This window comes from Furipterus horrens, unplaced genomic scaffold (genome assembly GCF_987537825.1).
Source record: "Furipterus horrens unplaced genomic scaffold, mFurHor1.1.pri manual_scaffold_6, whole genome shotgun sequence".
In the NCBI taxonomy this organism is placed as follows: domain Eukaryota; kingdom Metazoa; phylum Chordata; class Mammalia; order Chiroptera; family Furipteridae; genus Furipterus; species Furipterus horrens.
The window spans coordinates 183692328-183706378 of record NW_028327176.1 but is presented as its reverse complement, the minus strand read 5'-3'; the positions used below and the strand labels follow the sequence as shown (position 1 = coordinate 183706378).

The 14051-nt window shown below is 39.9% G+C and overlaps 1 protein-coding gene across 1 annotated transcript in view; it reads left to right on the top strand.

Annotated features, from left to right (window-relative positions):
- Positions 1-14051, top strand: part of SYNE1 (spectrin repeat containing nuclear envelope protein 1) — a 423836-nt gene that overhangs the window by 147030 nt on the left and 262755 nt on the right. Inside the window, exons 22-31 of the mRNA XM_090279990.1 lie at positions 562-720; positions 973-1137; positions 1451-1585; positions 2739-2897; positions 3100-3308; positions 3949-4057; positions 5770-5934; positions 10489-10656; positions 12243-12413; positions 13692-13832. Coding sequence (XP_090136116.1) covers positions 562-720; positions 973-1137; positions 1451-1585; positions 2739-2897; positions 3100-3308; positions 3949-4057; positions 5770-5934; positions 10489-10656; positions 12243-12413; positions 13692-13832 — 1581 coding nt within the window. The remainder of the gene's footprint in view (positions 1-561; positions 721-972; positions 1138-1450; positions 1586-2738; positions 2898-3099; positions 3309-3948; positions 4058-5769; positions 5935-10488; positions 10657-12242; positions 12414-13691; positions 13833-14051) is intronic.

Below are 14051 nucleotides of genomic sequence, written 5' to 3'. Positions count from 1 at the left end.
TCACATGCATTGGTGTTAAATTGATTTAGGCAGATTAAAACCAGCTCTGTAGATTGATGTCATTGTTCGCTCAGCAAACCGTGAGCCTATTGGTTGGAGGAAGGCAGGCACCAGACAGATAACAATTCTGATGTGCTGTCATTCTCTTAATGTTAACAAGATGGGCATGAAGTATTAAAAAAATCTCAAAAACTACCACGGACATGGATATCAGGGTGGGGATTGACTGTGGGAGTGGGGGGTGGGGGCAGCGCAGGGGAGAGCAATGGGGGAAAATTGGGGCAACTGTAATAGAACAACAATAAAAAACCCTAGAAAACTCAATGTCACATTTAAATGCTTTAAATAGAAAGCCTTGACTTCAGTGATTGCTTAAAATTCTGGAAAAAACAAAACAAAACAAAACAAAAAAAACCTCTCTGTGCTTTTTAACCAGCAATAAATACTGGTTAAAAGCCTAACTGCTCTGTAATGCTATCCTTTTAATTTTTAATGGTTACTCTCTTTCTTTCTCTTTCTCACCCTTTTAAATACTATTGTTTGGGTTTTCTTCCCTCGTAGGAACTGCTAGCTTGTCAGGAAAGCTGTAAGAAAACCATGGCACAAGTTGAGAAAGGCAGTCAAGGCGTTCAGAAGTTCGTGGCCGTGAGCAATGTGCTGAAGCATTTTGATCAGACGAAGCTACAGAGACAGATCGCGGATGTTCTTGTCGCCTTTCAGGTGAGTTCTCTCCCTGAGCGAGACACGTGGACGAGGGAAAGTACAAAGACGCAGAACCGTCGTGGTTCCTGATGGGTTTCGGAAACCAAACTTTCACTCCTCCTTTCTCTAATAGTAATATGTGTTCATATTAAAGGGGGCTGATGATCTGCATTATAATGAAATGTAGTCTTTGCAAGTGTTCTTCCTTAACAAAATGATACTTTAAAACAATGGGAAAGCATCCCATGATTGTTGTTTTTATAAATCAAGACCATGGTAAAGAAAACTGCAGATTGGAAGAAGCATGCGGAAACCAACAGCCGCCTGATGAAGAAGTTTGAGGAGTCTCGAGCCGAGCTGGAGAAGGTGCTCCGAATGGCACAGGAGGGCCTGGAGGAAAAGGGGAACCCGGAGGACCTCCTGAAGAAACACACTGTGAGTTTATCTCTATCATCAAGGAATCAAGGTGTTAGGGTCTCCCATGGGCCTTCCAGAATATTCTACCAAATTTGAAAATGGCGAATATTCTTTTTCCCTAAGAAATTTAAAAATTCTAGATATGGTGGCTTCTGAGTCATAACTCTAGATGATTACAGTTTATCCCTGGGGATTAAAAAAATAGTCGTTGCTCAGAATATTTGAAGAGGGCAGCAGCTGGCCAAGAGGCCCGTGTGGAGGTGTGTATAGTGTCTGATGCCGCCTTTCATCCGGCCTGTGCTCTTCCCTGCCTGCTCCGTCCCCGTGTCAGGAGTTCTACAGCCAGCTGGATCAGCGGGTGCTCAATGCCTTCCTGAAAGCTTGCGACGAGCTCACCGACATCCTGCCCGAGCAGGAGCAGCAGGGCCTGCAGGAAGCTGTGAGGAAGCTGCACAAACAGTGGAAGGTGAGTTGGGACCGAACGGGAACGCGGGTTCTGGTGATGGGAGAGAACATGAGGGTGCGGAGGTCCAGCTGGACGAGAAAGTCAGAAATCCAGGGAAGTAGGCCACGAGGGCTCCTTTGCCCATTAAAAATATGAACTTGAATGGAACATGGGGAAAATGATAGAATTTTGCTATTCCTATTTTTTAGGAACAGCCATGTATAATCATATTCCTTAAAAATATGCTTTCTCTTTTCTGATTTTTTTTTTTTTTTTTTGAGCTGGCATAATTATTCAGCAACATTTAGTGAACTCTTCGCATCTGAGTAATGTTGGGTGTATTACCAAAATCTTACCTCACATAATTTATACGTAACACATTTGCTGTTCTCAAGGGTTTTATCATCTGGGTTAGATTGTTATGATCTAACAATATAAATAAAAACACTTTTTGGTTAGGGCTTCAGTGATGAACTAAACATAATCCTTTTCCTCAAAGAATTTAGAGTCTGGTAGGGGAGATTATTAGTCACAAATAATAGAAGTTTAATATATAATAGGTCCAGAAAAGTATAAGTGATATATTTAGGAAAACTTTGAAGGAGAGAGAAGGGCCACTTGGAAACTAAAAACAAGTGAATCAAGTGATCAGTTCTAAGCTAGGACCTCAAGAAGAAGATCTGGGAATGGGGGTGAACGTGAAACAATCTCTCTTCCAATAACTAAACCTAGTAAGATTTCCTTGCTTTTCCCCTTCGTGTAGTGGGTGTACTATCTGTCCTTCCTACGTCACAGGGGTGTTGGCCAAATTAAAAGGGATGCATGCTGGGGAGAAGGAATAGCATCTGTGTGGAATTTAAATCTAGATTCAAATCTGCCTACTTCTACTTACCCCTAAGCCTTCATGGTCTCATCTTAAATATAAGAACATTAGTGCTGTACGGGCCATTGTAGAAAGGAAAGAGAATCATCACAGCCTATCCAAGGTAGGATGAAAGGATTCGCTGTGGTCCCAGTGCTCAGAAAAGGACAAAGCTCAGAGGCTGGGTGCAGACAGTACTGATGATACCTATTGGCCCTCAAGGGAATATTCTATGATTTCTGTCACTTTAATTAGAAATGTACATCCCTAGTAATGGTGCCCTATGTTTCTGAATCTTCCTGTGGAATGTAGGATCTTCAAGGAGAAGTCCCATATCATTTGCTTCATTTGAAGATTGCTGTGGAGAAGAATAGATTCTTGGCCTCCGTAGAAGAATGCAGAACTGAGCTGGACCGGGAGACCAAGCTGGTGCCCCAGGAAGGCAGTGAAAAGATCATTAAAGAACACAGGGTAGGTCACACACGTGTGCCGTCATGAAATGTCACATTGCGTTGCCCCTTGAAGGGTATAACGGATACTTTGGTTTGGGTCTGGAAATAAATAGCTTAATTACATTGATGGTCTAAATGGAATCTTCCTTTGCTTTTTCTATGGAAATAAAAGTGTTCTATGGCTTCTCACCAGGATTATACAAATGTTTATTGCTCATTAGATTTTCTTCAGTGACAAAGGTCCTCATCATCTCTGTGAGAAAAGGTTGCAGCTCATTGAAGAACTGTGTCTGAAACTCCCAGTCCGGGACCCAGTAAGGAACACACCCGAAGCCTGTCACGCGACCCTGAGAGAGCTCAGAGCTGCCGTGGACAGCACCTATGCACGGCTCGTGGAAGATCCAGACAAGTGGAAGGACTACAGCAGCAGGTAGTCTCGGAACTCTTTCCAGACAAGGACGAAATCTGTCTTAATGCTATCCATTCAAAGCTTATTACAAAACAAGAAATGAATGACATATGTTTCATGGTATGCAATAAAGAAAATCAGATTGTATGATGTTCCCATGTTCTTCTATAAAAATGCTTCATTCAATAAAAAGAATGGGTTTCAGTCATAAACAGTGAAGCACTTTATTTTTAAATGACTCAGAGATGATCTCTTTGAGGCAGAATTGATTCATCTCGCTCTCTTGGATTGCCCCATCTCCCCAAGGGAGGAATTCTGACTCTTTAGGGTTATGTTGCTTTCTGCTGGGGACATGTGAGGCCAGACCTCAAGTGGTACCATCTTTGCTCCCAGGTGCCCAGACCCTGGGACAGATACATGTTTTTTCTCAGATGAGCTCTGCCTGCTCTGCTTTTTCTCCTCCCTAAGTGACTAGACACAGAGGTGGCCACGCGAGCCCTGAGCTTCATGTTCCTTTAAGGAACAGTTTCCAGAAAATTGGTTATTCAGTTTGCCAATCACTTGACTGTTAAGTTTCCATGAATGAATTCAAAATCAAAGATGTATTCTAACCATCCTGATATGTTCTTCCTTTACTAAAATAACATCTGTATAATTTCAGAATTTCTGAATGCTCATCTTGGATCTCTGCCAAGGAGACACAGTTGAAGGGGATTAAGAATGAGGCCATCAATACTGCTAACCATGCAGAGGTTAAACGGGCTGTAGAGGTAAGTTCTGGGACATTTCTTGTTACCAGATAATTTCCATTAATTTAAAAAAAAAAAAAAAAAAAAAGAAAGAAAGACAATCTAACCGATGCCTTTTTTACCTTTAAGCTCCTGAAAATTAACTTGAAAATCAGTCTCTTCATGTTACTGTGAGAACTCTAGGGTTTTTTGTTTTTTTGTTTTTTCTCTCTCAGATCATTGTTGGCTTTGAGATTTAGTCATGCTCAGTGGCACTTTTAATGCACCTTTAGCTAATAGGGAATCCTGCAAGGAAAATTGTACGCGTGGGTGTATAACACAGCAGAAATTAAGAACTGTCACGGAAAAAAAGACCGCTCTAGGTTTTTAATACAATACATTTTAGCTATTCAAAATCCAGGTCACAGAAAATGAGGGATTTGGAGAAGGTCCCTAAGCATTCTTTCTATGTCACATTCAGCCTGGATTGGACCAGCCCCTGTGAGCTTGGGGACAGCCTGACAGAGCCTCGGGTCCAAACCAGTTTGCATTCTGTGAATGGCACACAGGAGTCTTCTCCCTCTTAGCTTGGCTCTTAATATCATAGACGGATGCTATTGTGGAAACTTTTTATCCTTCAGGTTTCTGAACCCACGCAAGTCACGTAGTTGCTATTAATGAGAATATTTCTTCTTCCTGTTTATATCTTCTAAGTGTCATTTTTATATTAAAATGATAATCCCCTTACATACTAGCGGTGCTCAGTAATCTGCTTTACTAATGGAAGGATGTCTATACAGGGCAGGGCAAAAGTAGGTTTACAGTTTTTCACATGGAAAAAGACAGGTAGGTTAGGATTATTACAATAGCTTACTAACTGTATCAGGTACTCACAACTGTAAAGCTACTTTTGCCTTACCCTGTATTTACTACTGGTTGTAGAATAAAGAGATTGGAACCAACTGTTTTCTGGCTGGAATGATTTTCCCTGAATGACCCTCTGTTGCAAAAGGTATGGTTGGTTGGAGACCACTCTGCCCTTGTGCTACCCAGAGCAGGTGTAGGAATGAAAGGTTGTGTGAATCATGTCTTCATGTGTCCCCTGCCCCACCAGGGCTGAAGCCCCAAAGGCTTTCTGCCATTGTCTTGGCCAATAACCCTTCCCTTCCTGGATGAGAGTTGTGATCCTCCTTGTGTCTCTTACTATCTGGGGCATTGATTGCTAAAAGCTAACAAAAACGAGGCACAAAATATGAGTTAATAAACTTAAAATAAATCTTTGGGTTATCTTTAGTAATATTCAACAAGTAGACTAATTCAATAAAAGAATCAGATAGCTAAAAAAGGATTCTTTTTTCTTTTCTTCAAAAGAATCATGTTCCTTCCAGTTCATAAAAAATTAAGTAATGAAATATTCGTATAATATAATTCCCAAAGTTAGACTTTTAGAAGTGTCTTTGTGGTGATCCAGGGAATCTGGAAACATCTAGCCATGTGATTTTGAAGGTAAGTTTTTTGGTATAGAGAGTACTGACTTTACACATAAGGTATTGGCATTGGAGAAACGCTTCTTTCTCACACTTGCAGACTTTGCGAAAGATCTGAGCAAAGTAAAACAAGCAGGCGCTCCACTGGTGAATGAATGTCTGGCATCCCCACCCCCACCTGTGTGCCTTCTTCAGTTGAATCCCTTCTTGCTGGAAAGTTATGCTCACAATTGTATTTTGTTCATTAAGAGTGTTCTTTCATTCCAGGAGATGAGAAATGATCTTACCCAAAAAGGTGAGACTCTCATCTGGCTGAAATCCAGGCTTAAAGATCTGATTGAAGTTTCTTCTGAGAAAGAAGCCCAGAAGCAGGGAGATGAGCTGGCAAACTTATCTAGTTCCTTCAAGGCTCTTGGAACTTTGTTGTCGGAGGTATAACATTCACTTTCGGTTGTAGTTTAACTCCCAGGTTTATAGTGAAATCTCAGTTGGAATAGAATAGTTGGTACTTATTTATAGGACTATCAGTGGGAAGATGACTAGAATGTTTGAATTATGGTCTGTGTCACTGTTGGATAGTGTAGTTCATATTAATGATCTGTAGCTGAAGTGCAAAGCTTATCAGATCCATACATTTTTTACTCTTAATAAAAGCATCATTTCATAGTCAGTATAAGGTACAACATGGAGGTTCAGAACTCAGGCTTGAGAGTCAAACAAACGTACAGTTAAACTCTGATGTCCCACTTCATATGTAACCTTGAGCTTGACATTATGAATCTTGAGCTCGTCATTTCATATCTCTGGGACCTTCTTTTTCTTACCTGTAAAAGGGGGCTAAAAATATGCCAAAAGGTGACGTTAAGAATTGAGTGCAATCAGGTATATAAAGCACTTAATTTGGTGCCTAGAACAGAGTAAATGCTCATAATTGACGCTTAGTAATAATAAAATGTTCAGTGTTTAGTCTGCAGCCTAGTAAAATTTCTTTCAGGCAAGACCTGCTCATTTTAAACTTCTTGATGTACATTTCAATGTTTATATTCCTTTATAGACTAGAATATACAAACCCATCTACTTCATTTCTAATAGGGCCCCTTCTATCTTCTGCAAGGATATTTTTACTGACCAGGTTGTCATACAAGTCTAATGGGTGTGTGCCTGGAAGATAATGTAAGAACATATAGTTGAATAGATAGCTATCAGTACTTCTTGAAATCATTAGTAAACTTGCAAGAAATAAGGATCAGTTATATGACTACAAAGTTCGTTTATTCTGAAGATCTGGAATTAGAGCTGTCCCTAATGTAACAGTTTGATAGTCAGCCTTTTATATTTTTAACCCGTGTACATCTGCCAAAGACTCTCTAAGTGAATTTACATAAGCCAAAAATACTCTGAACTGCTTGTGATTTTAGTTCTATGTGATAATTCTGATATGTAGCATACAGTATTGTTAGGCATTTTTGAGAACTTGAAAACAGCAATAAGATTAACCAAATTTTGAAACATAAGCTATTTTGATCCTTAGATGACCCGTCTTTCATAGCAATAATCAAGCTTAGATAGTTGCTGCTGCCATACTTTAAATGAAATCCTGATTTCATTCTTCTCTACTCTTTCTTTGGCCAAGAAGGTAAGAATAAAAGTCAGGCTAATACTACAAAAAATAAATATTTGTGCAGGTAATCCTTGATCCAAGATCTACCAAATGGTTTTAAGTCATACCAAAAGATTAATTTATATTCTGTTAAAGACACACAATCACTTTGGCAGCCTTTGAATTTAGAAATTACTATTCATCCAAACATTTTACCAAGGCCGTTTATTTGCTTTATCTCTCAAGTACTTCCATGACACTGTCCCGGGAACCTGCACCAACAATCTCTCTCTAATAAATGCAGACATGAATTTTTTGCACACTCATATGTATTAAATTTCTGTATAGTTTATATTAATGCCCCTTTTGTTACTTAAACATTTAGAGCAAAAAAGGGAGGAGCAGAGAAAAATGAATATTCTGTTCATGTAAATATTTGCATAAAAAGATGAATTTGACACATAAAGGCCTTCCTTTGATTATAATCTATTTAGTATTTAAAGTAATGTTGAACACAAAGTGTTTGCAATTGTCCCATGTAAGAAACAAAGGCTGCGGATTAACAATATATAATGAAGGGTCACCTCTTTCAGTAGAGCTGTGATTTACTGAGTGTGTAGTTTTCATGGGGAGTTTTTGTTGTTGGTGTTGTTGTTGTTTTATGTTTTGTTTGTCCAAGTTACCTGGGACAGAATCAGAACAGACGAGGGTCACAGAAAAATATAGCATAAGAGAAGGAGACACTGGACGACTTCTGTGGAAGACAAACGATACAATGTTAACATGATTATCTTAGTGAAGATGGTGAGGGACAGACTTTGAAAACAAAAGATGCTAATAAACTAACATAGAGGAAACAGAAATTAGGCAAAGACAAAGCTGAAAACTGAGGAAAATGGTGAGAAAAGAATCCACTAAAGAACCCCCAAATTAGAAATTATATTGATGTTTTATGTATAAATATTGGAAGTGCATTTTCAACATATTCTCTTTTAGTTCTTTTGCCTCTATTCAACTTTTTCCCTTACTTTAAATAGGATAAACTTAACTTTCTTACAACAGACTTTTAAAAAAAATAATTATATTTTTTAATAATTGTATTTTAAAAAATATTTAGAATTAAAAGGATCTAGGGGTCAATATATACAATTATATTACCCTATTTAATTTTAGGGTTGAGTAGGTTCTTGTAATCTTTATTTATTTATTTAAATTATATTTTATTGATTATGATATTACAGTGGTCCTGATTTATCCCTTTTCCCCCCACTCCCTCAGGCAATCCCCCCACCGTTGTTCATGTCCATGGATCATGTGTATAAGTTCTTTGGCTACTCGATTTCCTATACTGTACATCCCCATGGCTATTCTGTAACTACTTGTTTGTACTTCTTAGTCCCCTCACCTCTTCATCCATTCTCCCACACACCCCTCCCACCTGTCAGCCATCAAAATGTTCTCTGTATCCATGATTCTGTCTCTGTTCTTGTTTGCTTAGTTTGTTTTTTAGATTCAATTGTTGATAGATATGTATTTCTTGCCATTTTTCTGTTCATAGTTTTGATCTTCCTCCTTTTCTTAAATAAGTCCCTTTAACATTTCATATAATAATGATTTGGTGATGATGAACTTCTTTAATTTTTTCTTGTTTGGGAAGCTCTTTATCTGCCCCTGGATTCTAAATGATAGCTTTGCTGGAGAAAGCAATCTTGGCCGTAGGTCCCTGCTTTTCATGACTTTGAATATTTCTTGCCAGTCCCTTCTAGCCTACAAAGTTTCTTTTGAGAAATCAACTGACAGTCTTATGGGAATGCCCCTGTTCATAACTAACTTTTTCTCTGACTGCTTTTAAGATTTTATCTTTAACCTTTGGAATTTTAATTATGATGTGTCTTGGAATGGGCCTCTTTGCATCCATCTTGTTTGGGACTCTCTGTGCTTCCTGGACTTCCATGTCTGTTTCCTTCACCAAATTAGAGCAGTTTTCTTATTTTTTTAAGTAGATTTCCAATATCTTGCTCTTTCTTTTCTGCTTCTGGCACTCCAATAATGAGAATGTTGGACCTCTTGAAGTTGTCCCAGAAGCTGCTTACATTATCCTCATTTTCTTGGATTCTTTTTTCTTCTTGTTGTTCTGATTGATTATTTTTTGGTTTCTTATGTTCTAAATCACTGATTTGATTCTTGGTTTCACCCACTTTACTGTTGTTTCCCTGTAAATTGTTCTTTATTTTAATTAGTTTATCCCTGATTTCTGATTGGATCTTTTTTCCACTGTTGGGGTCCTCACTAAGTTCCTTGAACATCCTTATAACCAGTGTTTTGAACTCTGCATCTGATAGATCACTTACGTTCATTTCATTTAACTCTTTTTCTGGAGCTTTGATCTGTTCTTTCATTTAGATAATGTTTCTTTGTCTCCTCATTTTGGCAGCCTTCCTGTGTTTATTTTTATGTATTAGGGAGAGCTGCTTTGACTCCATGTCTAGGTAGCTTGGCCTAATGTAGTAGGTGTCATATAGGGTCTAGTGGCACAGCCTCCCTTATCACCCAAGCTGGGTACTCAAGGTGCACCCTTGGTGTGAGCTGAGTACACACTCCTCTTATAGTTGAGCCTTAGTTGCTGTTGGCAGATCAATGGGAGTGATTTATCCAGACCAGTCAACTTCAAGGACTGGCTGTGACCACTGACCACCAACCTCTGCCCTCCATAGCGGATCAGCTGTGCAGGGGTGGGGTGGTGGTGCTCCAACATGATCTGTAGTTGTCCACTGGGTGTGCAGGCTCTGGCATATCCCAGGTTGTCCAGGCCAAGGTCAGCCCTCACCTGTGTTCTGCCTGGGGCCACCCTGCATAAGCTGTAGAGCAGTCTGAGATGGCTGCTACTTGTGCTGGGCTTGGAAATCCCCAGGCAAAGCCAAGCTGTGTATCTAGGCTGGCTGCTGCTAGTGCTGGGCCTGGGGCTGAGTCCAGCTATTGCTTGTTTGAGTAGATTTAGGAAGTTGTGAAGCATGAGCCAAGACCAACCATTCATATGAAAAAGCAGCTTGGGTGGGCCCATTAGTTGGGTGGGGCGGAGTCTCTGGGAATCTCCACATGAGTCAAACAGTGTTAGCCAGGCTGGTGGAGTTTCAGATATGGCACTAGCTCGCCAGATCTGTGGGGAGAGGGTTTAGAAAAAGGCACCATATCATATGAGGCTTGCAGCTCCCATAGTGACTATGCAGTTGAATAGTGACTTAAAAAGCCTTACAACATTTGAAAGAATAAGACTGAGGATCTGTGTATTTCAAATTGATGAGAAAGACTTTACACATATTCTTTGAAAATATTAAGATTATTTGAGCATTTGATTTACAATTTTTTTTTTCATAAAAAAAAACTAGGTTGAAAAGATGTTAAGTAATATTGGGGACTGTGTCCAGTACAAAGAAATAGTCAAGAGTTCCCTTGAAGAGTTAATTTCTGGTTCTAAAGAAGTCCAGGAGGAAGCTGAGAAGATCTTGGACACGGAAAACCTATTTGAAGCACAGCAGTTGCTTCTTCATCACCAGGTAGAATGTCTCTTTACCCTATGCATTTATGCAATGTTGATTAGTTGATGACTAACAGACTACAGAGAGGAATAGTATATCTACTGGGTGTGGGCAAAGGAAAGGGAGTGGGCAGTGCTGGAAGGGACCCCGCTGAATGGTTAAAAGAACTTAGCACTTCTGCTCTCTCTGTTAAATATTAAATATTTCAAAGATCCTGCAAGATAAATTCTCAGCCTGAGTGATCTGATGGTATCAAAAAGGTCAAGGAAAGTCATGAAAGGAAAGTTTATTTAGCTATGAGAACCTTCATAAAACTTTCAAATTGTTCCTTTTATTACAGAGACTGGAAGCAGAAAGATAATTGCTTCATATTTGAGATAAATATTCTTTTGTCATTATGTTAAAATCTCATTTTTCAATTTACAATTTTGAATTCATCTTAGTTTGGGAAATTATTACTTACATAAAGTGCCAGACCTTTCACAGAGTATGCTTGTATAGGATTAGAACTGAAAGTTAAAAAATTCTGGTACATATGTTGAAAATAAGCAATTTTAATCATCTTCTCTTGTCAGACTCAATATAAGTGAAAGTGTAATTCAAATAAAATATTTTAATGACAAAATTCTAGCTAAATATATAGCAAATGATAGCTAATTATAAGTATAATAATACACATAAAAATGGGAGTTACACTAAAAGTATACATAAAATGGCAGCTTCTAGGCTTTATAGACATAACTAATAATCATAAAAAGATACAAAAAAGTCAATCCTTGATATTATATTGTTCTCAGTTATAATAAAATTTGTGTTTGGGTTTCGATTTACTTTAAGTCAGAGAAATATTAGACTGTAGATACTTACATTATATTTTAAGACTTCACATTTCTTGGATCAAGTGTGTGTTTGTGAAAATTCATGAGCTGTATGCTTGAGATTTGCATATCATTGTGTTTGCACATTATAATTCAGTAGAAAATTTATCTTAAAACATGACTTTCCCCAGGTAGCTCAGCAGATTAATCATTCTACATATGCCCAGGAATGAAATTTCTTAATAGCACTTTTGGGAGCAGGGGTCCCCAAACTCCCAGCTGTGGCCTGTTAGGAACAGGACGGCCAGTGAAGCTCACCTGAGCTCCCCCCCCCCCCCCATTTTCCACAAAACAGGTCCCTGCTGCCTAAAAGGCTGCGGACTGCTGTTTTAGAGCATAAATGCTTTTTAAAAATAGAGTTAAGACTTTGTGTGTTTAAGCAGAAAATAATTATTTTAGGAGACTAGTGTCGAATGAATAGTTTTGCGAAATTCCTCCTGGAGTTTTGCGCAAAATGCTAAATGTCTTAATTTGCATACAGTGAAAACACCAAGACCAAATTAATTATGTTGTTTACCACTCACAGCATAAGCTATTTATAAAGAATGTCCATGTCTGACTAACGCGCAGTCCTCATTGCCGTTGTGACTGTTCACGTTAACGCTAAAATAGTTGGGGCCCACGCTGCGTGGGGACGGGCGTTTCGCAACTCTCCGAAAGCGTGGGCGTCCACGGTCCTGCTCGGAGAGTAACGCTTAGTCCCACCTGTTGACCAAATGCTTCCAGCAAAAGACAAAGAAGATTTCTGCAAAGAAGAGGGACGTGCGGCAGCAGATGACGCAGGCTCAGCCCGGAGAAGGCGGGCTGCCCGGCCAGGTCCAGGAGGAGCTGCGGAAGCTGGAGAGCACCCTGGCCGGCCTGGAGCGCAGCCGGGAGAAGCAGGAACGCCGCATCCAGGTGGGAGACCCGAAGCCGGGCGCTGTGCTTACCCGCATTCACGGCTTGTCTCTCCTGCTACTGGGAGAACGTGCTTCTGCCGACGGTGCTCCCACGGGAGTTCTCTCCCTTAAGCCCCACATCGGCCTTCTGAGACGGGCGCCGTAATGAGCACGTTTTGCAAGAGTGAAGGCTTGGAAAAGAAAGAGTTTGAGGACTTGACTAACTCACAGAGCAGTGATCAATAATAAAGGCTGGGTTTTAATTCGCGCTAGTCTGAACCCAGAAGTTGACAACGAATTATTTCACTTTTCCTAGGTCAGGAGCCACACTGTTAGACTTTATTGTCATCTCAACACATTACCTGAAATAAAGGTTTTGAATTTTGCCACCTGCTCACTGCCCACACCCCTTTCTTCCCTCTCTCCTCTCTCCCTTTCATTTTTTTTCTCTTCTCTTCCCTTCCCTTCCCTTCCCTTCCCTTCCCTTCCCTTTCCTTTCCTTTCCTTTCCTTTCCTCTCTCCTTTCCTTTCCTTTCCTTTCCTTTCCTTTCCTTTCCTCTCTCCTTTCCTTTCCTTTCCTTTCCTTTCCTCTCTCCTTTCCTTTCCTTTCCTTTCCTTTCCTTTCCTTTCCTTTCCTTTCCTCTCTCCTTTCCTTTCCTTTCCTTTCTTTTCCTTTCCTTTCCTTTCCTTTCCCCTCTCCTTTCCTTTCCTTTCCTTTCCTTTCCTTTCCTTTCCTTTCCTTTCCTTTCCTTTCCTTTCCTTTCCTTTCCTTTCCTTTCCTTTCCCTTCCCTTCCTTTCCTTTCCTTTCCTTTCCTTTCCTTTCCTTTCCTTTCCTTTCCTTTCCTCTCTCCTTCCCTTCCCTCCCCTCCCCTCCCCTCCCCTCCCCTCCCCTCCCCTCCCCTCCCCTCCCTTCCCCTCCCCTCTCCTCTCCTTTCCTTTCCTTTCCTTTCCCTTCCTTTCTCCTTTCCTTGTTTCCTTCCTTTCCTTTCTACACAATATGGGAAGCTTTCTTTTCTTTTGTCCCTTATCTACATTTTAAATGCCATCCTTAGCTTCATAGGATGTTACAGCTGGTAGAAAACTTAGAGTCCTAGTCCAACATACTCTTTCTGTAGGTGAGCGGAGACTCCAAAGGGAAATTCCTGTAGAAGCCCTTAAGCTCGTCCTTACCGGGTGTACGTGTTGAGCAGACTTAACCAGCTGACAGCCAAACAAACAGGGGAAATGTGAACACGGTTTTGTGACATACTTTGCTAATTTGTAACATGATATGCCGTTTATTCTTTCCAAATTCAGGTCACATTAAGAAAATGGGAGCGATTTGAAACCAATAAAGAGACCGTGGTCAGATACCTTTTTCAAACAGGTTCCAGCCATGAGCGCTTTCTGAGTTTTAGCAGTCTGGAAAGTTTATCTTCAGAACTGGAACAAACAAAGGTATATCATCAGTAAGACAGAGTCCCCTGGTGCTGGTTCAGAAGAAAAACTATGTTTCTCCTCCCTCTTACTATTAATTATTATAATTATACATTTAATCAATAGTTATGATTTCTCAATCATCCACTCTTAAATACACTGGCCAAGTTTCTCTGGGAAATGAAAACATAAATAAGAGTTAAACATCAAGAACGGAAAGAAACTTTTCATTAAAGTTCC